General features: G+C 42.6%; 1 protein-coding gene across 5 annotated transcripts in view; it reads right to left on the bottom strand.

Annotated features, from left to right (window-relative positions):
- Window positions 1-23014, bottom strand: part of PCSK5 (proprotein convertase subtilisin/kexin type 5) — a 278331-nt gene that overhangs the window by 31949 nt on the left and 223368 nt on the right. For 4 of the 5 annotated variants that reach the window (XM_006086818.3, XM_023752385.1, XM_023752386.1 and 1 more), the window contains exons 11-12: window positions 9962-10079; window positions 7721-7909 (exon numbers count right to left, since the gene is read on the bottom strand). In XM_006086818.3, coding sequence (XP_006086880.1) covers window positions 7721-7909; window positions 9962-10079 — 307 coding nt within the window. Of the gene's footprint in view, window positions 1-7720; window positions 7910-9961; window positions 10080-23014 lie in introns of those variants that run through there. The other variant, XM_023752388.1, reaches the window with a different exon arrangement.

The following is a 23014-nucleotide window of genomic DNA, read 5'->3' as shown; positions in this document are numbered from 1 at the left end:
CAACAATGTCCAGTTCCTGGGACATATCTGTCCTTCAGTGGAGACAAATGCAAAGGTTATGGCGAGTGGATGTTGATGGTGATTTCATGTTCACCAAGCAAACTGGTGGTTATAATTTGACATTCTATGTAGTTCTTCCTTCTGGGGTAAAATGTGCCCTTTTAAAAACAAAAAACTAGTTTACTCTCCTTACAACGTAATATATTAAGATTATTATTATTTTTTTTTTTACAAAAAGCATCCTAAAGAGGCTCCTTCTAAAATGCTAGCTGGATTCAAAAACTGCAATGTTGGGTGACACAGCTGTAGGCTGTGTTAGGTAAATGGCCGACACTTTGCAGTATTTCCAGGAGAAAAACAATAAACAGGAATATGACTTGCTGCATGTTCCTGAGCCCTTGAAACAAGAAAAATAAAAATGATTTAGCAGCATTCTCTCAGTGTCCCATGTCAGGAACTCTGGGAAAGGCTGAGTTAAGGTTGAACAGGTTTCCTTTCTGGAGAACATCTCAGATCTCTGGGATATTCAGGTATGTCATGGGTATCTCCATAATGGGGTTACTGATAGGCAGGGATTTTCAAACCTTACATGGGCACAAAGCCCCTTTCTCTTATAAGAATATCTGTATGCTATCTGTACAGTTTAGCTCTGAGCGGAGAGGGGTCTGGTATTTCAGTGAGGACCTCACTGGATCTGGCAGCTTTCCCTCACGATGACAGGGATGGAATTAGTGGCTCCTTATATGAATGTGTCCGCACCTGCACTAGATCTTCTATGCAGTAAGGATGGTACATTTGATGGAGATCCTATAAGTCATGTGCTACCAAAATAGGGCTCATTTTACAAGGTTATGGCTTAAAACTGGACTTGGCCAGGAAGAAATTGCTGAGTCATTACAGAATTGACTTATATACACAAGAGTTCTTCACGTTAAACCCAGAAAGTATGCAAGCTGGGAGACACAGAGGTGGGGGAGAGAAGCTTTTTATGTTGCCTTTCCTGCCAGAGACACATTACCAAAGGGAATATGTTGACACAGAAATGGACAGAGGCGGAAAACCAGTCTAGTAGAACCACTTCCTAGACCACAGTCTAATTTAGGCTCTAATTCTGGTGGCCATTGAGCCATTTGAGGGCACTGAAGCAACAACTTGTCACATCATACCTTTCTAAGAGTGCCAGACTTCAAAGCAATTCCCAAACAGTTTAGATAGAGCATCTGGCTGCTTGCCTCACGTCCAAAAACGACAAAGGAGACTGAGGCTGCTGTCGCACGAGGGGCCGTCTTGTTTCCACAACCTTGGCCAGCTTTTCATCCTCCCGGGTCAGCTATTTGACTGCCGGATTAGCAGGCCCTCTGTTTCTTCCCTTCCACCCTTTCCTGTCCACCTCTGAAAACCGTTCCGTTGCTTTTAATCACTTTTAAATCACGTTGGAAACAAAAATTAAATATACACCAGGTGCCAAGAAGAAATGTTCACAAATCAGCATTCAAACAAGTGTTTCAAAGCTCGAATATAAACAGGCTTTGTTTATCTGGCTCACCAGCTACCCCCTGGTCTCCTCACTTTACACAGAGCTGGCACGATCATTAATTTCACGGGAACATAAAAGCTGAGGAGAGGAATTAAAACGAGGCTCAACTCAATCATTCCATTTTGCTAAAAGAGTTGATGGGGAAAGAGACAGACACTGATGGCTGTTGTTTCAACTAGCCGGGCATTCGGTGTTCTAACTTCACCCTGTCTTTTATTTTAATGCTGTTCTTTGTTTATTGCACTGTACCTTTTAAAGACACCACATCACCTGCACATGACAGGAAGTCATGTCACTAGTAGACTAGACTTGTGTTGCAAAGAATATACTTGTTCAAGATAATCCATTGTCAGATGGTGGACACCTGCTAAGGAGATTCTAACTGTGTGGTCTCTGAATAGCAACTAAAAAGTCCAATGCCCGGTGTGACGCCTCTGCTGTGCCATTAGTGGAGAAACCAGATACATGCCAGCATCATCGGTGTGGGGAAGACGCCAATGAAGCAGGGTCAGTGTGCAGCAAGCTGGAGTAGGGGAACTCCAGGTCTGTATCCACATCTCCTGTTGTGAAACCCTGTCCTGTCAGAGCTGACTTCCTAATAACATGCTCAACGAATGGAGATGTGCACACGGTGGCAGAAATGATGCATCCGGTTATTAAATGGTGCCCCACAGCCCTGTCCCATTGAGCAGTTTTCAAATAAGTTATTTTGGATGAAGCCTGGTAGTACATTCTTGTGAGGAAGTAACCCAGGAAATACCTCCTATAATTACTGTAAGCTCTCCCCCTCCCCCCTTTCTCACTTCAAGAGCCGAGCCAAACCATCAAGGCTACAACATTTTCCTATGATGTTACGGCAATCATTTAATAAGATGTTGTATAAATACTGACAGCTATGTGTACAGAATTATTTCTAGAATTGTAAATGGATCTTAATTTCAGAACTATACCCTAACAAACAGTATTTATGTTCACTATAAAAATAGACATTAGACCAATATTTTTGGAAGTTTTCTCTGTTTTAAAATGTCTGAGTGCTTCATCCCAATTTAAGGTAGAGCATATATAATGCTTAAAGCACTCATTTGTCTCAATTGCATTTTAGTTTTTTATTTTCTTTAGCTACTGGCTTTTGTAAGTTTTAAATAATTTGTTTCTGAAATAGGGTATTGAAAACACACTATTAGGTCTTTTTCTCTCTAACCTAAATCATTTGTTTAAGAAAGGTTGAGTGAAAGATACTGGTTCTAGAGGTTTTGATTACCTAAAAAGATGAGTTTTAAAAAACTTTCAACATGCCCACTATTACTAACTTACTCACCAACCCCAAAATGCATTTCTTCTTGTGGGTAGGTATATGATGTAAGTACTTAATCTTGTGAAGATTTAGTCCATTTTATAGTCGATGGCTTTTATCGAAGTATCTGCTTTATATTTTAAACTCCTCTGTAAATTACTTGCACACAGCATCTAGCTAGCACATACTGCCCACAAGTCTTCTGATGACACGAAAATAACAAGAACGTGTACAAAAAAGCTGGATTATCTCTTAAATCGATGCTAAAGTGTGGTGTGTGGACAAGCAGCTTCGGCATCACCTGGGAGCTTATCAGGAAGGCAAATCCATGGACCTCACCCCAGACCTCCAGATGACAACCTCTGGGAGAGGGGCCAGCCATCTGCTTGACTGAGTCATTCACCAGGTGCGTGGAGAAGCGCAGGGAAACAAAGGCTAGCACTTACTAAGTACTTGCTATGCCAGGGGCTGTGCTGAGGACTTGCTTTACGTTATCTTATTTAATATTTGCAACAACCCTGTGAGGCACACACTATGAGGTCTGTTTTCCAGATGAGAGAATCACCTTTCCAAAGTCAAACAGAAAAACGGATGAAGTCAAGATCACCCAGCTCTGGCTAATTCTAAGGCCACCCCTTCTTTTGAACGAAGGAAGAGGGTTCTCACGGGGAGGCCTTACTGAAATGAAAAACTTTCACTGCAAAAGTATCATTTGTACTGCAAGTCACAAATGCATGCATATAGCCTGACACTTTACAAATGTCCATAGTCTGTTGTTGAACATGTGGGAAGGGCAGCAACCAAAATGATTCAAATATAAACACCACACTTAACCATAGTTCATGATAGAAGGCTATAGGTTTTGCAGCTTAGAAAGTGCACCTCCTCTGTACTTAAGATCCTAATTAGAAGCAGAGATACTCAACTGTAATCAAATTTAGAAAGGGAGGCAAAGTTTCAGCTTTCTGTCAGAGGCCAAAATTTGGAAAGCAGAGAAAGGAACTCTAAAACTCAATGAGTTGGGGGAGGGGAGGTTCAGGAAGGGGGAAGATGATGACAGCTTTTTGTAATTCTCAACAAGTGCAAGTGAAGGAAGAATCTGATGAGACATGCTTTTGTTTGAAAATTTTTACAAGGGCAGATTGTGAATGTGTAGAACAAAAGCTCCTATCTAAAGTTGCTCTTGTCTAAAAACATTTTCAAGGCATCCCAGCTGCCCTGGCTGCCCCCAAGGTGCTAGATCTCCACATTCTCCCCAGAAGCAAACAATCTGTGGCATCATTTAGCTAGGCTCTTTGTTAGGCAGGGCTACCAGGCCAAGAGGGGAACCCAAAGGGTGGGAGGGCAGGGGAAACAAAGGGAAGAGGAGGCACTGCCCTTTGTCCATTCAGGACTCCTCTGTTTACTCAGGGCTCCCACCCTCCCACTAAATCATCCACCTGGCTTCCCAGGGGTGCTCGCCTCCTGGGCGAATGGGGCACAAGCTCAAGTTGGACTGGCTCTGAATGCTGCCGAGTGCCTTCCAGGCTCAGCACCTGCAGATGCCTGGGTAAACGCTCTTCCCCCAGCAGCTGTTCTCCACAGGAGCTCAGCAAGTGCCCCGCAGCCCGCACAGGGCGGCACTGAGGGGCTCCGGACGGCTCACGCAGACCTAACGTGCTCAGCGACGTGGTGGAAAATGGATTCCCCAGGACTTGCTGTGCAGAGGGGAAGCACAGGATGCGCTGAAGAAATGCCTCACAGAAATGTCTAGGAAAAGAAGGACTTTATTCCCTTTGGGAATTTACCCTTAAGGATAATATTTTCAGGGCCCAAGACTATAATCCCTATTTTGTCAACACTGACAAGGAGAACAGTCCCAGGGAAGAAGGGGGCGGCATGTCTCCCCTCCTTGTCCACGTGTCTAGCTTTGCCTCATAAAGGCGGTGTGGGCTCGCTCTCGGCACCCTCCCTTCCTGCAACAGCCAATCCACGGTCCCTGTGAGGAGCTGCAACTCCCGGAGGAGCAGGAGGGACCTGATGGGAATGACTCCTGGCCACAGCTCTACCTCTTCACCTCAAATGCCCCCTCACCTCCACTAGGGAAACTGTATTTAAAACCTTTCAGAATCCTATCTTTTAACCGCACAGTGTTCTCTGCTGTATGTGATCTTCAGAAATCTTGACTTCCTGAAGGAAAGATGTGCAAACAGGGGAGCAGTTTATCGCTCTCATTAATAATCTTTGATACACAAATTCCTTCTAAAGCCCAACCTAGTCACCCTTTCCTTGAGGTGAAGTGTTTTGCCCCGCAGACCAACGAGGAGGAGACCAGGAGGCAAGTAGGCCTCCCCCCGGCCTCCCCACCCTTTTCTGTGCTGCTTGCCCCCAGCTCCCAGTCCTGGGAATGTGTTTTTAAACAGGGCCAACGTGACAGGACACAAGGATTCCTTGCCACTAGGCCTGGGACGGAGTGGTTTTGAGTAGAGATTTCCTCTCATAAAATTTAAGCTTCAGAATATGCCAGAAGGAGGAAATGCCAAGAGAAACCGTCTTTCCCGGAGCCGCCTCGGTAGGAGGGATGCTACCAGTGTCAAGCACAGCGGGGACAGGGGAGCCAGGCCCTGGAACGTGGCCACGTGTGGCTTTGGGACCTGGGGCAGCTGTTTTACATTTCAGGAGTCAGCCGCTCAGAGCAATGTTTTGGGGGAGCTGTAGACAAATGAATTCATAACATCCTTTACATCTCTCGGTGCCATCAGCCCCTTCTCCAGTCTAGACTGTGTACCTCTTTGGGGGGCTACTTGTTTTCCTGAGATGGAAAGTGTCCAAAAGAGCAGTGGTTAAGAAAATGCTCCAGACCCAGAAGCCCCACTCTGGGTGCAAATCTCATTCTTGGGAGCCCTTGATTGGGGAAACTGAGGGAAACCTCGGGACCGCCAGTCGCTGAGCGCCTGAAATGCATGTTTCTTTTTCTCCGACACAAGTCAGGCAGCGATCTTGGGTTCAGCACTTTGCAAAGAGCAAAGCAGATGTCCGTGGTTCAAGAATGCATGTGCGACTGACGCCAGGGACCTCGTCATCCACCAAACGCCTGTGACGAGCGGAACCCACAGCTCCTCTGCTCACAAGTTTCCTCACTGACGTCATTTTGGGGGAAGCCAACACAAAATACCAGAATGTGCAGGAAGAGCCCAGCAAGGCGGAGGAGGCTGAGCTTTCCAAGCACACAGCAACTGCAAAGGACTGTTTTTCCACGATAGAGGGGCTTGAGGCAGGAGAGCTGCCGTGTGTGCACTTCACAATGTTTCACCTGGAGTCTCTTTCAGGTTCCATGCAGATGAACAATGGTGAAGACAGAAAAGAAACGACAGAGAAAAGGGTCTTCTCTGGGTTCAGTAACAAAGGCTAGTGTGACCTCCATTAATCATGTCATTGTGCATTTGAAGGCCTCGCTTGCTGAAAAGAAGCATCAGGCAGGTACGTGCAGTGACCTGGCAGGCGACAGCGGAGACCCATCTGCAGAGTGCGGAGGACCCAGCGCTTCATAAAGCTCTATGCCTGGACGTCCCCATGCCGGAATGGGAGCTGTCAGGTTTTAAAGAACACAGCAAGTCTTTCAAGTGCGGAAAGAAAATGCAATTGAAGAATTAGGAATCCGTACTCCCAGTCACCTGGAAGCGCTACTTATTGCTCTCCCTTTTTCCCCCTGTCCCATTGCAGATAGAATTTGGGGATTCTGAAAAGCAACTGGCAACTGCCCAGGCTCACTTCGGATCTGCAGGCCTGCATTGGCTCCTGGCCTCTCACCTCCTCCGGCTTGTTAAGTCTACTAACAAAGACCCGCGCTGCCAGGGTCCCCTGGCACGTGTACTCCCTACCAGGTTGGCTTTCATTTGGACTCTATGTGCCATTGATGATGAGGTTTTTACTCCCATTAAATGTTACTCTTGGAGAAAAATATAAAATGAAAGACTCTTTTAGGCTCCTTTCTGCTTGTCTTATGGTTTGTACTTTAGAACCATAATGGGAATGAGGTGTATAGGACAACCTGATATTTTCCCATCTGGTCCCACCTGTTGACAAGCACCCCCCCCCCCCCCCGGCCCATGCTCATAACCACTCAAAAAGCCAGTGGGGCAAAGAAAGCTTGGGCTAGAACATTCTGGCCTTTTCTCAGGATCCTGGCACAGGGAGTGGGGAGAAGTGACAAGACTAAGAAGAGAAACTGAGTGCCCTTTCGGGCAATAAAGACTAAAGGGCTAGCCTTTCAAATAGGGGTCAGTCAGCTATACAGCCTCCTCAAGCCACAGCTGCCCTCTGCCTGTTCTGCAAATAGAGTTTTACTGGACCACAGCCATGCCCATCCATTTATATCGTCTACAGTGGCTTTTGCACTCTAATGGCAAAGTTGAGTAGCTCTAACAGAAACATGGCCTGCAAAGCTCAAAACATTTACTAATTGACTGTTTGTGGGGGAAAATTTGCCAGTACCCTTTTTAAAACAAATAGAATTTCCTTGAACTTCAGAAAATGCTTGGGCAAGAAAAGTCAGCTAATCTGTACCAAATGCCAGCGGACATTTAAGGACAGGGGGAAGAATCTCAGAGGCCTAAGGCGTTAGGGCTCTATATGTCATTTTAGGATAAGGAACAACAGGTGGCCTTCCATTTTTCTGCAGCATCCCTTTCATATTGCCCAACGATTATATGTGCTACTGTTCTTTGCAGCTTCACACTCTCTAATTATGTATGGGCAGTGAGGGCTGTGACCATCCATCATGACATCTGTGTGCCCCTTAGTTAGTTCTTAGGGTAGTAAAGAGAGAGCAGCTGCCCTTTCCTCCCTAAAGAACAGCTGAGTGTCCGTGTGACTCACACTCTGGTGGGCAGAGGTTATCATGGTACCTGTTGGCCAAAAGCTGGGACCTGGTTCCTGAGGGTGAGGTCAGGTAGATGGCCAGGTCACCCCTCCTGGGATGGGTGATGGTTATGCGCACAACTACGTGCTCCAGGTAGTTGACATGGTGGTTGGGGTTATCCGAGCAGCCTGACGCTTTGTAGATGGAGCGCACGGCACTGTTGGGGCGAATTGTCCTGCAACAGAGAGAGAGGGGGTTTGAGTGAGGTCCCTGGTGAAGAGAGCCTGCAGGCCTCGAATGACATTGCACAATGTAATACAAGCAGCTGGTCGCTGGACACGCAAGGACACAGTGCTATCACCAAATGGTTGGGTCATTGAAAGGATGAACACTTTAGACAGCGGGAAAGATGCACCTGAGAGGAAAGGGGGAATTGAGGGCCTTTTACCTTCACACAGGTAGTGCTTTTCCAACGTAAGAATCTCAGCTTATAAAACACAGATTGCTGGGCCCTGGGCCCAGTGTCTGATTCAGTAAGGCTGGGGTAGATCCCAAGAATTAGCATTTCTAACAAGTTCCCAGGTGATAGGGAAGTTGCTGATCTATGGAATACACTTTGAGAGCCCCTGCTATGGAGTACCATGGTACAGTGAAAGCTTGGGGGTTAGCATGACTGGGATTTGACCCTGGTCTACCATTTCCTTACTCTATAACCCAGGGGTACACACTTCCTCTTGTCCACAGGTTCCTGTCTTCTTCACTAGCTTCTTTCTGTGCCATTGTGCCCCCTCTCCCTCCCAACACTGGGCTCCAGCCACACTGGCCTCAGTTCACGTTCTGGGATAGTTTTCCAACTCAGGGCCCCCTCCCCCCACCCTCTGCTGTTCCTATGGCTGACTCTTCATGGCCAAAGCTTAAATTTCACTCTCTGAGACTGTCATTGAACCACAGGAAAAATATGTCCCCACATCTTATTTTCTACCCTTTGTATGCCCAACATTCACTTATTGTAACTTATAATTATTTACTTATATTTTTTTGACTTGACTCCCACAAGACTGTAAACTTCAAAGGGAAGGAAGCACTTCTCATTCCCCCTAATATCTAGCTCAGTGCTTGCTATTCAGTAAGTGCAAGAAAAATAGTTGCCGAACTGGTAAATAAATTTGTGAATGAATAAACAAATATTCCCACTGATCTCGCTTCCTCATTTGTCAAATGGGAGTAATACCCAAATGTTTACAAACTTTTAATAAGAAAACACACATGAAGTTTTTAGCACTTGGCATGGCCCTTAATAAGTGTTCCATAAATACTGGTTCACTTTCCACTCCTTTATCTTTTTTCTGTTATTCTATGCCACAAATGAATATGGGGAAAACCCCCACTTTACTTCATTTATTTCTGCTTCTTGACAAATTTCCTCAAGAATTACAATGGCTCTAGTTTTATCATAAAAAAAGTCCATAAATATTTTTTCTGAGAGCCAACTCTCTAAAAAAGAAAGCCAAAAGCAAAATACAAATAAAATCATGAAGATGTATCCTACTCTGTGGATTCAGCACCTAGGAGAGACTGCACATTCTCGCTAGGTCAACCCTGTCAGCACAGCCTTCACGTTTGTGCAGCTGAAACCTGGGAACGGGCCCTGGGATCTCTAAGTAAACTGCAATCTCATTTACTGTGCATTTCCCCCACTCTGGAGAACTACATGGTATGGAGTTAAATTAGTTTCTTGGAGTACATTGACTTACGAAGAATACTTATAACAACAAATAGATATGCTGATAGAGTAGAAGTCTTAAGAATGCCCATCAAGCCCTAACCGGTTTGGCTCAGTTGATAGAGCATCGGCCTGGGGACTGAAGGGTACCAGGTTAGATTCTAGTCACGGGCATGTACCTTGGTTGTGGGCACATCCCCAGTAGGGGGTGTGCAGGAGGCAGCTGATGGATGTTTCTCTCTCATCGATGTTTCTAACTCTCTATCCCTCCCTTCCTCTCTGTAAAAAATCAATAAAATATATTTTTTAAAAAAAGAATGCCCATCAAGAGTCCCACCCCCCCCCAAATCACCTTTTAAGAGATGCTTTTAAGGATACTTGGGTTCTACTTTGTGGATTTAACAGCTTCGCATCCCAGACATTCTATTAGAGTTTGTAATTACATTAGAAAAAAACTACACAGGGTTTTAGCTTCCATGTGTAACGCAGGGCTATCCTGAGCACTTGCCCTGGCCTGCACTCTTTCAAGACATTGATGTGCTATGTACTTGCGGCAAACCTTACTTGATTTGTCGGTCTGTGCTCTCTACACACACGTGCTGCTGAGGAACAGTGGTCCACTTCTCTGCCTCCATCACCATGGCTTCTGCATCCATCAGTCCAAATCCATAGAGATGGCTCACTACAAAAGGCAAGAAGCTGGTCAGCTTTGCTGTGGTTATGAGCAACCTGTGCTATACATGTTGAGCTATAATTTCATTCAGCAGAGAACACACATCCCCCTAAGGGATCCTAGCTTTCTTTATAGCAATGATTTAAAACAAATAAAACAAGACAAGTAAACAATCACAACAAGAAAATGAATGTGTATAACATTATCATCACTAGTAACATGACTATCATTCATGAGTTGTTTTTACATGGCAGGCACAAGTGCATATTTTTACATTTAATCCTCCTAACAATCAAAGATGTTAATGCTATTATTTATCATCATTCATGAATGAGAAAATTGAGGATCAGAGAGAAACTTGGCTGGGATTGCACAACAATTCAGTGGTTGGGCTGGATTCTAACCCACATGTTTGCTCAAAGACCACTTGTATTCATATGATGACATCATCAATTTTGTGAGATAAAGTAATAGGATTAAAGAGAAGTGACGATGTATACAACTTCTTCTAGTGCAATGAGAACTTACATGGAAGAAATGCCAATTTTCAGACATGCCTAGAAGTTAGGTTGAATATTCCAGAAGACATAAATTATTACCTTTCCTCTAGCATATGAAAAATTTATTAAACATTATTCATGAAACATTTGGAGGCCTCTAACTTTTATGCCAGCTTTGTATCCTCACATGTTGTAATCTTTTAGTTCTCAATGAGAATACTTATTGATCTAAAGCTGAATTTGACAGAACTGTCTCAGAAACTTTGATTGCATACAGGAATATTTTAATGATAATACAGCAAGATCAACTTGTGCAGTTCTTTCTGAAAATACTTTAAAATCCCAGTTGAATACTTCAAATATTCACCATGTATTAAACTGTCTCATATCTTTATATTTAACACAAAGTCATACTTCTACCAAATTTGTTGCCTAAAACATTTTCCTTATAACATTAATTACTTTATGCAAATATTTCTAAAGCTGCCCAGGCTTATGGATTATTTAAATACTTTAGCTTAAAATTCAAGATGTTCTATGTTGTAATCCCATTCAATTTTCAAAATAAACTCCTTTTTTTTTGCTTTAGAAAAGTCATTCCTGTTCTGGAGATCTGACATTCCCAGTCATATCGTGCTCATTCTGTCTCATCGCCTTTGCTCATGCTGGGCCCTGGGCCTGGAATTCCTTCACTACTCTAGGTGAAAAGTTAAACTCTACTCTTACAAGTTCCTGAAGGCCCAGCTAGTCTATCTTCTCTTTCTTGAAATAATCTCTAGACTATAAAAATCAATAGTTACTGAAATTCAATCATCTGTGATCAGTGAGCTTCTCTCCTTTATAGTCCTATACCTCTAATTAATTTGTCAATCCATCTACCCTTCTGCCCAGTCATCCACTCAACCATCCATCCACCCACCCATCCATCTGCTCACTCATCCATCCATCCATTCGTCTGTCTACCCACCCACCTATCCATCTATCTATCATTTCTTGAGTGCCTTCTATGTGCCAGGCACTGTACTATGCACTGCACATTTTATCTGTGCCAACAACTGAATTGATAATTAACTCTGCCAGCATATGTATTTTTACCCCAATTGTATTATAAACTACTTGATGGCAGGAACTGGGTCTTATATTTCTTTATATGTTTCATGGGATTTAGCAGAACATATACATATTGGAGGAAAAAGATATTATAGCATATATATATATATATATATATATATATATATATATCATAAAGAAATTTATTCTAGGTTTAAGAATTATTGCTCTATTTCTGCTATTTGTTAATTACATAATTCTTGGCAAACAAGATAAAGTATCTACTCCACCATTTCCTCATTTTGAAATATTATTATCTATCCCATTACCGTTATTAAGTTAAGTATATGTCCCACATGAGAAAATCTGTGTAAGGAACTATACAAATGGAAGAGCTCATTATTATAATATCAGGTCCAGTCAGTCAGAACATACTGAATAAAATGGAATAAAATTATCTTGCTATGGCAAAGATACATGTAGTATTTTTATACATGGACTTTTGCAAGTTTTATTATACATGATTTTTTTCTTGGTTAAAAAGCAATTCATGTTCACTGTAACAAACTTGTAAAGACTTCCTGAAAAGAAGAAAATAAAACTCACCAATAACTTCATCACAAATTGGTAACTGCCATGAACAATTTTGTTAGTTTTGTTTTAGTTACGTAATATTATACGAAGCAAGTTTGCCTCCTTAGTTAAATAAGAGACAGAGTGGCCCACATGGTCCAGGAGAAAAGTCCAGTCTGGGCTTAAGGAAACCCAATGGTGGAGATCTTTTGTTAAAGTTCATGTAAATCCTATGTTCTCACTTATGACTGAACCATAGCCTATATCATTTCATCATGAACAATCTAAGGTATTTTCTTTCCCTGGGGGAACTGAAATTGTTGCCAAAGAGGCTATATGTCAGGCTCTCTGACTCCTCTGTGTACCCAAGCACCCCCATGTTAGTGTTAAGTGGTTTCCAACCAGCAAAACTCGTCATTTTATCTCAGTTGAGGGAGGAAAAGATGACAGCTGTGACTGGCATATGAACGTGTGGGGCAGAGGGTAGGTGGAGGTGTGGGGAGGCCCCGGGCTTTGAAGGGTCTGCAGAACTGGCCTGCCTGGGCTCCAGCTGAGCCGCTCTGCTCCGCTCCCTGCCACTCCCAAAGACTGTCATCCTACAGCCATTAGGACATCCACTAACACAGTCATCAGATACAACCAACACCTCATGCCTGTTTACCACTGGAGCTAAGCAGAAAAGCACCCTGAGTCTTTATGAAGGCCATACATTTGTTTCCCTCTCCAATTCAATTCCTATCCTCCACGCAACACTGACATAGATGTTCAGAAAAGGGCTCACTAGCTCCATTTAACTACAGGCTGGTAAGTCAACAGAAAAACAAAGTATGACTAGTATAGTCATAAATGAGAGAGTTAGATGACATCAGTGAAGGCCACCGAGTCACCAATGGAGATTTTAAGTATTTTATTTTATTTTAAATATATATTTTATTGATTTTTTACAGAGAGGAAGGGAGGAAGGGAGAGGGAGAGGAATAGAGAGTTAGAAACATCAATGAGAGAGAAACATCGATTTGGCTGCCTCTTGCACACTCCCTACTGGGGATGTGCCCGCAACCAAGGTACATGCCCTTGACCGGAATCGAACCTGGGACCCTTCAGTCCGCAGGCCGAGGCTCTATCCATTGAGCCAAACTGGTTAGGGCAGATTTTAAGTATTTTAAAATACTGGAAATTATATATGTGTCCACCATCATGATACACAGCCTAAGAAAAAAATGAAATAAAATCTTTCCTTTTGGGGGGTGGGGTGGGAATGGGGGTTGCTAGCGATATATCAACTCAGTGCATTCTGATGGACACTTGTTTGATTTTTGGTAAGTACTAATGAGAAAATAATTGTACAATGAATGTGCTGGGCAGATAAACTTCAAAAACATGATGTTAACAAGGGAAATAGCCATTAAATAGTTTGGAGGCACTAACCATTTTTTGAAATATAATTACAATTGACGTAATAATAGTTAAATAGAAAGTTTTCATTCTAAAATGACCTACAAATTCAGAAACACTGATCTTCCTATGGGTGACCATTTGGTCTGTCTTGCCCATCACACTGTGACCAGGATGGGCCAGGAGGAGTATGATTGCCCTCCAGTGGCCACAGAGCACCTGGCTTCAAGGTTAGCTGCTGTGAATATGGGTGAAGTGAATGCATGCAACTGATAGGAGGCATTTGGTTTCATTCACCAAGTGGCATAAAATGTTTACAAGAGAATTGTAAGGGGAAATGGAGATCTATTCTTTTTACTGTTGACTCCTATAAAGTCATCATTAACACACCCCAAAATTTATTCAACTATAGAGCCAACAGTCACATTTAAAAATTTTATGGTTATAGAAATATACCATGCAAACAACTGTGATAGGGCTGTTCCACAGCTAAAGGAGCTCTATTCATGCACATTTCTCATGCCACGCTCAGAGCAAAACCTGAGCCTGAAAATCACTTGATGCCAATCAAGTGGAACCCTTTCCGCACAAGCACTGAGTAAAATACAGAATTCTATGACGTCAGAGTACTATACATTGGTGTGAGCAGCACCTCACCAATTCAAGCAGAATTGTTCACTCCTATGTGTGTTGGCAGTAAATATGCAAGCTGTAGCTGTAACATCAGTTAAGATTCAAAATCAATATTCAGAAAGATATTGAGGGAACGGGCATGTACATCAAGTAATATCAATCTTGAAACAACATTATTGAAGCATATTTCAGAAAGTAAATTTATTCCTTGGTAGAATGATGTTGGACAAGCTTAATAAAGAGAATCTGAAAAACTTGCATAACATTATATTTGTTCTATTAGGTTACACGACTGTCTATGCAGATAAGCTAAAAAAAAGTGGAATTGTCTTATGCCAGAAGTATAGCTAGTTTTTATTCAAAGGTATCTAAAAGTGTCTCTGCTTGGACCAAGTCAGATAGACAAGAAAAGGCAGGAAAAATAGATATCCTCCAGCAGGTATATTTTCACTTTGTGATGAGACCAGAAGCACTGAGAGAAGCTAATCACTAAGCACACAAGCAAATTATTGCATAGTTTGAAAGAAGACACAGTTAATTTAAATAACAGTTCTAGCTAGGAGGACTAAAAACTTGATTCTAAAGGAAATCTAGAGAGCTCAGCAGAAAAAAAATTAGAAGTTTCGGAGCACAGGAAACTGTAACCAAGGCAATTTGGTATATTTCCATCTCTTTCAGAGGACTGTCCTTACTGGAGCCAGCTACTTTAAATCCTTTTTTCTTTTTCAATATTACACTGAATGGCCATTTCATGATGACTCTAAAATGACTATTAGTAAAGCACTCTATATACAAAAAAGGAATTGGTTAAAAAAAGGGTTTTTAAAAAGTTTTTGAGCTTCCCGAAGCAAGCCTTTCTGCTACCAGCTGTCAGGTGCATGAACAATGTTACACAGCATCCAGTGTAAAACAGGGCAGGCGAGCAACAACACACACTCTGTACAAGGGGCCTATGGGAAATATCAAATCGTGCCTGTAACTGGAAAAGTGCAACTAAATGACAGCTATCCATTTCCTATAAAAGTCCAGCCAATTTCTTCCGCTAAGGAAATAATTTCTCACAACTAGCATCCCTAAATGCCCGGGTTTGTCTACAGCGGTCCTGGTTTTAGTAACAAAAGTTCTGTATCCCAGGAAACCCCTCATTCATGGGCAAACCAGGAGAGTGGCCACCCCACGTGGAACGGAGGTGGTAAGGCGATGCTGTCAGGAGGGGCATAGAACCCACACCTTTTATTATCAATTAACTAGTAACTGGTGTACAACCTGAACTTAGATTCATGTGTGTTAAGATGCACATAATCACCAAGATATGGAACATGTCGATCAATTGAGTTTAATTACTGATTAGAAAGTGTCAATTTTAATACACTTCACCTACATTATCATGCCACTTGGGGTTTGGGGGTGCGGGGGTGTGGAGCACCTATTCTGTGTATTCAACACAGTGAGGATCCAAAAGAAAATGATTTTGTGTTCTGAGTTAGGCAGGGGGATAAGACAAGAATAATTGTATGATTTCACTGAATAATAATGAAAAGCACTAACTGTGTAATCCCTGTCAGTATATTAAAAAAAAAAGACTTCAAACGAGTAAGAAATCAGTCAAAAAAGACAACGGAGATGAAGAAACCTAACAGAGCCTGGCGAACACAAAGTACTTAATACAGGTCAGCCAACGTTCAATCAGGTAAGATGACCTCAGGGCGAAAGTGATTAATTTGTGCCTCGGGGTGCGCGGGGGCTTCAGGATATTCCCGGGGCCAGGACGGAGCCTTCCGGTTAACTAACCAGCAGGTCTGGCCCTGGTTCCCTGGGCAGCAAGGAAAGGCAGCAGCCCTGGGTGGGTGGAGTGCGGGTGAGTGGTCAGCACGGATGGGCATTGGTGGTAAACGCGCAGGGGAGGAGGGGTGAGCGCAGAGCTAGGGAGAACGAGAAGCCAACCCCGATCGCTTGTTCTCTCGCTTGTTCTCGGGCGGTTGCTCTCATCTACCTACACGCCACCACCAGACTAAAAGGTAGTTACACAAATTCCTGTCTGAGGGGGCTGCTTGATCTTCGGGTGGGTAGAAACTCCAACCCGAGATCAAAGGGCCCCTGCACCTGTGCAGTCCTCGCAGCCTCAGGGGCTTTGATCCTCAAGGCGCTGAGCCACCTGCTCTGAAATAACAGCTCCCACCAGGGACACTGTGCCTCCCGCACCTATTCATCAAACCGGCCAAATGTGCAGAACAGGAGGGTGTGTGTGTGTGTGAAACGTGAGAGGGCCTGAGACACTTTCCTTAGGTGCCCCGTCCCACATGTGTAGTGTCAACACACGAGTCCTGCCTGTTCACAGTAAAGTGGAACAGCGAATGACCACCACATAGAATGGAAGATTCATAACGATGAAGAGTGGCAAGTAGTGCTCTTCAGCCTCCCACGTCAGCATTTCTTCACCTAAACATGTCGGAGAGATGAAAGCCAGGATGCTTCCAGAATGACCTCTCTTTCCTTCCCTCCCTGCCTTTCTCCTGCATCCATCTCTTCATGAGACAGTTGCCATGCTCTCCCCGCAGCACAGTGCAAAATGCAGACTCCCTCAGGGCAGGAGAGCGGAGCAGCCGCACCTGCCTTCCTCCGCAGGGCTTGTTTTTATTTTTCCCTTGCTCTTCCTAACATCCCGGCTCCAGTAACCACGCCAGCCAGATCCAAATGTGCCAGCCGCCACCAGTGCCGCTGAGGACTTGCATGTGGAAGGTTTCCAGACACTGATGCTTGGCTGTCTGCGGGTCTGCACTTCAAAGCTCCGCGCGGGATGGGTTCTGTCAGCAGCTGCAGGTACTCAGACAGGCTCGTCATTACAGAGACGCATTAGGAGATTTTAGGAAAACACAGCTGAGTCCTTTTCCTTGTACAATGTACTTCCTTACATAGGGATGTACATATACACTATTATATGTTATGTACATATATAAAAGTGCATATTTACTATTTTTTTATTTACAGAGATAAGGGGATATGCCTTCTTTCCATTGTAAAAAAAAATGTCAAATTTTTTTCTTCTTTTCTCTGGACATTCCTCTTTTATTTGCTTCAATATGTTTATAATAAGCAGGGATTTTGCTTAAGGTAATTGACTAGTAATTCTTGAATGGAGGTAGGGAAACTATTTTTTCAACTTGGGGAGACCTAGCCAGGGATCCCAGGGCATATGCAGATCACAACTGTGCTTATTCTTAGGAAACTAAACTTATCTGGACAGAGATGAGAAAAAGATAAAAAAATGTATTATAAGGGCCTTTGGGTAAAAGTTAATTGAAGATTGGATTGGCCATATGTCAACTCCCCAGCCTAGATCTCAGTGTACAACCTAAGCAAATAGATGCCAGACTGGGATCTTGATGAGTAGGCAGCCAAAACTCTTATTTGTGAATTATTCATTATTTTAGATAATTCTTCATTTAATTTTCCCTTACTTTTCTTTGTTCCTTAAATTCTCATAAAAGAAATAGAAAATCTGGATGAATTTATTTCAAGTGAGTCCCTTTTCACACTCAGTGGCTAACAGTGGTTACAAAGATACGGTTATTTTCCACCCTTCCACACACCTGTGGCTCACCTGACATGGCAGCAACACCCACTGGTGATGTGATGATCACAAAGCACAAAGACGAGGGACAGCAAAGAAGAAATTATTTCCTGCGATTGGAAATGGCACCTTTTCACTGGGAAGAAAGCTAACACTTATCCTTAGTAGTATCAAGTACTCCATAAGGCTTATCAGAACATTCCTTTTTATTTACCTAAAAGTCAAATAGCTTTTAGGCTTAAGGGACAATAAGAAGAAGATGTCTGTAAAAATCCCAGAAAAGTCGGCCATTAATGAGTATTGCATATGCTCTTAGAAGAAATAAGACTTGAGATGGTTCTTAAATTCGTAAGTTAAGATTTGGACTCATGGAGGTATAAATGGAGGTCAGTAATGCAACAGGACATTGGGACTGGTGTCTTCCTCAAGGAAGCCGTGTGGGCTTGGAATCATATGGATGGATTTCATTGGAGGCAATGAGTAGCCAATGATCAAGGAAAGGACATCATTTAATTGAGATTCCAGAAAGTTTTAGGGCAATGTTTTGTAAAAGATGTTTCCTGGATTGTTTCAGAGGTTCTGAGTCTTAAATGACATAGGGAGAGCCTTTTGCAGAGATTCAAGATTGGTAATAGATGACATCGGTTGTGAATGTAGAGCTGAAAATCATTAATAAGGAGGGAGTGCTTATAGTGGAAAGGAAGGCAGTGACATTAAGAGGACGTGTAAGGGAGGGAGAGCACACCTGCCAGAGAGAGCAAGCAGCGGTGCTCCTGGTCTTGGTCCCGCCCCCAGCAACAGATCCCAGGGAATGGCTGATGTCAAAGGAAGGGAGAGAAAGAATCTGTAAAGTGTCAAAGGAAAACAGGGCTATATGTTTGCATCACGAGAGGCAAGGAAAGACGGATCTGGACTGGGTAGATCAAAAGCAAGAAATCCCAGAGAAAAACAAGCAGCTGCCTTCTGGTTGAAGTCTCAGAGTAATTTCACTTCAAAGGTAGAAGTGGAAAAAAATCGCAGAGAATTACAGAGGAACTGAACAGCAAGGAAATGGAAGCAGCTAATTTAGATGACTTGGAAATGTTTAGTTGTGTAAAGAAGCACAGAATTAAGGCAGTAGGATGATGGAAAAGTTTGGGTCTCCTACCCCCAGGCTGGGGGATACAAACTTTGAAAACAGAGGGTAAGGTCCAATTGACAGAAAGGAGCATGAACATTGCTGGGAGCAAATGACTAAGTGATTGACAGGAAATGGGACTGTTTTGAGAACACCTTTCACAAATGGGGTTCATTACCTAAAAAACAAAAACAAACAAAAAACACCTCAAAAAAGCCCACTGATTTGAAAAACTATTTTTCATTTCTTCTAAGGATGGCACTTCTTTAGCACCATTCATTCAAATGCACAGGAAGGAAGCTAATTCATTACATACAGTGGATGAGTTGGGTCAGTGGTTCCCAAACGAATGTGCATCAGAATCGCCAGAGGACTTGTGCAAGCACACACTGCTTGGTCTCACTGATGCATTCATTTGTAGTTTTGAGGTAGGGTCCAGAATTTGCATTTCTAACAAGTTCCCAGGTGATGCTGATATTGTTGTACCAGGGACCCCACTTTGAGAACCATTTCCTGAAGGTATTAGGGCTATCTAGCAGCTCTCCCAGAAGGCCAGCCGATAAAGCCTGGTTAATTAGGCTATCATCTCCAACATAGGGGTATAGTCTCTGTAGGCATGATTCACAACCTTCCCTCATGCCAACATCTTTCCATATGCCACACACATTTTTGCTTCTCTTATAAAGATATTTTCAGAAGATACAGTTCTCTCAGTTAACCTATGGATACATTATCCTGCACTCTTCAAGCACAAGTTGGTCTAGAGATCTACTTTTTGGATGTACTTTACTTAAGGAATTAACAGCTTCTATGCACTGTTAGTATAGAATAAGGGTGTGACTGAGCCGAGATACAAAATCATGTTTAGTTAAAATGTTGACAATAGTAACTGCACTGAAGTTTCCATTTAATCTATTTAAATCTATTTTATCTAATCTTTTACAGTTGAAGTACATTTAATGTATCAAGCATGCATCTCAAAATAAGATGCCTAGAAGAAATTTGGGGGGGGAGGTGAAAATAATATCTTACATATGCATTTTGTTACGTATTAGCTAATGAAATCTTTACAACCGTCCTATTGGCAAGACAGTATTATTCGAATTTTTCAGCTGAAAAAACTTAGGTCTCAGACCATTAAAAGAACTCACCCCAAGTCACAGGGACTCGATCCCAAGTATTCAAGTATTCAGAATCTCTTTGTTTTATACTATATACGTATCCACTGGTTACTGTGTCTACAAGACACACAGCATTTATTTCAACGAATTTCTCAAATCAAGAATCAGCCTCAGAATAACAAGATGGCAAAAAGGATAAACCATTTCAGGTGTCTACCTACGAGTCACAAATGGACAGTGGACCATGTTTAGCTCTTTGCCTTTTGCAAATCAGCTGCCTAAAATCTGCTCCCTTCTTCAAAACTCATTAAAACATCATGTGCAGAAAAAGAAATATGTAGGATTTGGAAGGAAATTAACATCTGGCCCATAGCCCTTTTCCCAATTCTTGCTGAGAAGTGACCTTCAGTCATTTCTAGCAGGGATTTTAACTAAGTGTAGAGATCATATTAATGTGGAAAAGATACTTATTTTCTATTTATGGTTAGGCTTTAAAAACATTTTTTAAATTTATTTACTAGAGCTAACCAGGCATGCACAGATGGAAGAATGGCATTGAGTGGCAAAGAGCAACTTCCCATTTGTTAACATCCGGCAGCGATTAAGATGGTCTTCTTTTTGACTCTTTCAAGGATGACTCTGGAAACTTGTGGGTGTACCTTGTCTTCTGGTCTAACACCATGAAATGAAGCCTGTTGAAGCCATTATTGGGATGTGTGATAGAAGTTTAATTGCTTTAAAATGCCTAAGGCTAGCAAGATGTGACCATGTGTAAAGAGTATGAATTGAGATTCTGAGAAAACTAAAAGTCTGGATCTATTTATTTCACAGAAGATGGATCCAGATGGAGTCTGCAAAGCAATCGCCCGGCATGTAACTGTACCTTGCTAGATGCAGTGGCCTTAGCAAGCCATGCGGAGAGCTAGGGCAGGATTAATTTTCAGGATTTCTTTTGGAATCTTTGGGTCTGGTTTATATTATAAACACTGGCACCAATATAAAGATCTCCCTGGAGAGAAAAAAAAGGGTGGCCTAAGACCATCTTTAGTAAACTTGTACTTTAAAAAGATGTAATCATGAGGCCCTTTTGTCTCGTGCTCATGTGGGCTACCTCACTGCTCCTGAACCAGCTTTCAAAGCCAGAGCAGGGCCCATTTCCCCTGGTCTCCGTGTGGGCACAGCCAGGGAGAGCCCCCTCCCTGATGGGGGATGGGGACGAGAGCTGGTGCTGCGGTCTGTGCTGGGAATACCCAGGCCAGAGTCCACACTGATATGTGTGCACTAATTCCAATAACGGTTTCCCCTGTGTGCCTCAATCACATCTTTCCCTTTCACACTGAAAGCTCTATTCCTTGGAAGAAAAGAGGGTCTGTTGGGAGCTCCTTCACTAGACAGCACGATGATGATCACGGAAGCTTCAAATAAAGCCTTTTCACCACTGCCTCCTGTCTGTGCCAATGCATCCTGCAATCGACAATATTCACAAGCTCTCATTACCCCAAATACAGATCTACTGGCCCCCGATGAAATAATTACACATTTGAATTCATGCAGCTTCAATCATTTTTGGTCACAAAAAAGGGAGAATGTAAAAAGAATATGAAATGGATAATCGATTTGAGCTCAGCACTCGAGACACTCACTTAACATTCTAAGGTTTTACTTCAAACTTTGTCTAGAGAGCTGGCGATAAAGATAGTGATGAAATCATCCCAGATATTGGAAAACTCTATTTGAGTCTGGTAACACTGAGTTACTTGGCTCATGAAGTTTCTGTATATGTCCAGGTTGAAGCAATAGGCAAAGGTTAAAAAGAACAAAGTAATCTTTCAATACATACCTTTTAAAATAAGCCTATGCTTTTGATAATTAAAAGGAGAAATAATAACAGAATTCCATGCAACAAGGCTACTCAGGTGGGACCTATGTGAATCAGAGAAAGGTACCTCTTTCTCTTCTCTTTTTTTTAAAATTCATTTCAGAGAGGTAGGGAGAAGGAAAGAGAGTTCTAAACATCAATGATGAGAGAGAATCATCAACTGAGCCCACAACTGGGCATGTGCCCTGACCAGGAATCAAACCGTGACCTCCTGGTTCATAGGTCGACGCTCAACCACTGAGCCTCTACCAGCTGGACAAGGTACCTCTTTAACACAGACTTCATCCCATTCTGGGCACATGGCTTGGTGAGTGCATCACAGGCTGGATATCAGTGCCACAATGGCAGTTATATTACACAATCCTACACATTTCCTGCAATTTTTAGCCATCTCCTCGGATTCTTTCGTCATATGTGGCTGAAATTCAGTGGGGGCTTTAGGCTTTTAAGATGCACAATATTGAATTCTAGAACAAAGCTGGACATCTATCTTTCGCCTTGACTCTGAAGATACTTCTGAGGGTAAAAGATGAAAAGAAGCCAACGATTTCCAGACAAAACCACCTCAAACACTGTATTAAGAAAGCACACACATTATAGCCTCTAGCGGGTTCAAAAAAGCAGTGCCGCCTTCTAGGACTATAGACGACAATAAGTTTGCTTCACGGCCAAGAAAGAATAGCTACGCAAACCTTCAACAAGAGAGAAAGTCATTCATAAACTGGAAACGCTTTTGTCACACTACCGGCAACAGTCTTACAGCAACTCAAGAGGTTCACCAGAATTACGCTACTTGCTTTCTTTAAATCTCTGCATGGTCGCTTGGCTAATACAAAGACTGCAACTGTACGTGAAAGAGAATTCAAATATGGGAAGTGAAGTAGCTTCCTGAAGGTCATGGTGAACAATAACAAACCGGCAAAAAGACTTTTGTCAAAGGAAATTTGGGGAGCCTCCTCAAAGAACCATTTCTGACCTGACATTTTTCAAGAAGCAATATTGACACCACACCCTTTGCCTGGGTTTATTAAAAAGCAATTTCAAAAAGCATTTCTTTTTCTTCTTTGGAAAAAAAAAGAATTTAGCAAAGATGATTATATATCCA

The sequence above is a fragment of the Myotis lucifugus genome, unplaced genomic scaffold (assembly GCF_000147115.1).
Source record: "Myotis lucifugus unplaced genomic scaffold, Myoluc2.0 scaffold_31, whole genome shotgun sequence".
Lineage (NCBI taxonomy): Eukaryota > Metazoa > Chordata > Mammalia > Chiroptera > Vespertilionidae > Myotis > Myotis lucifugus.
Note: the sequence above shows the minus strand (reverse complement) of the source record. Positions and strands in the feature narration are given on the sequence as shown.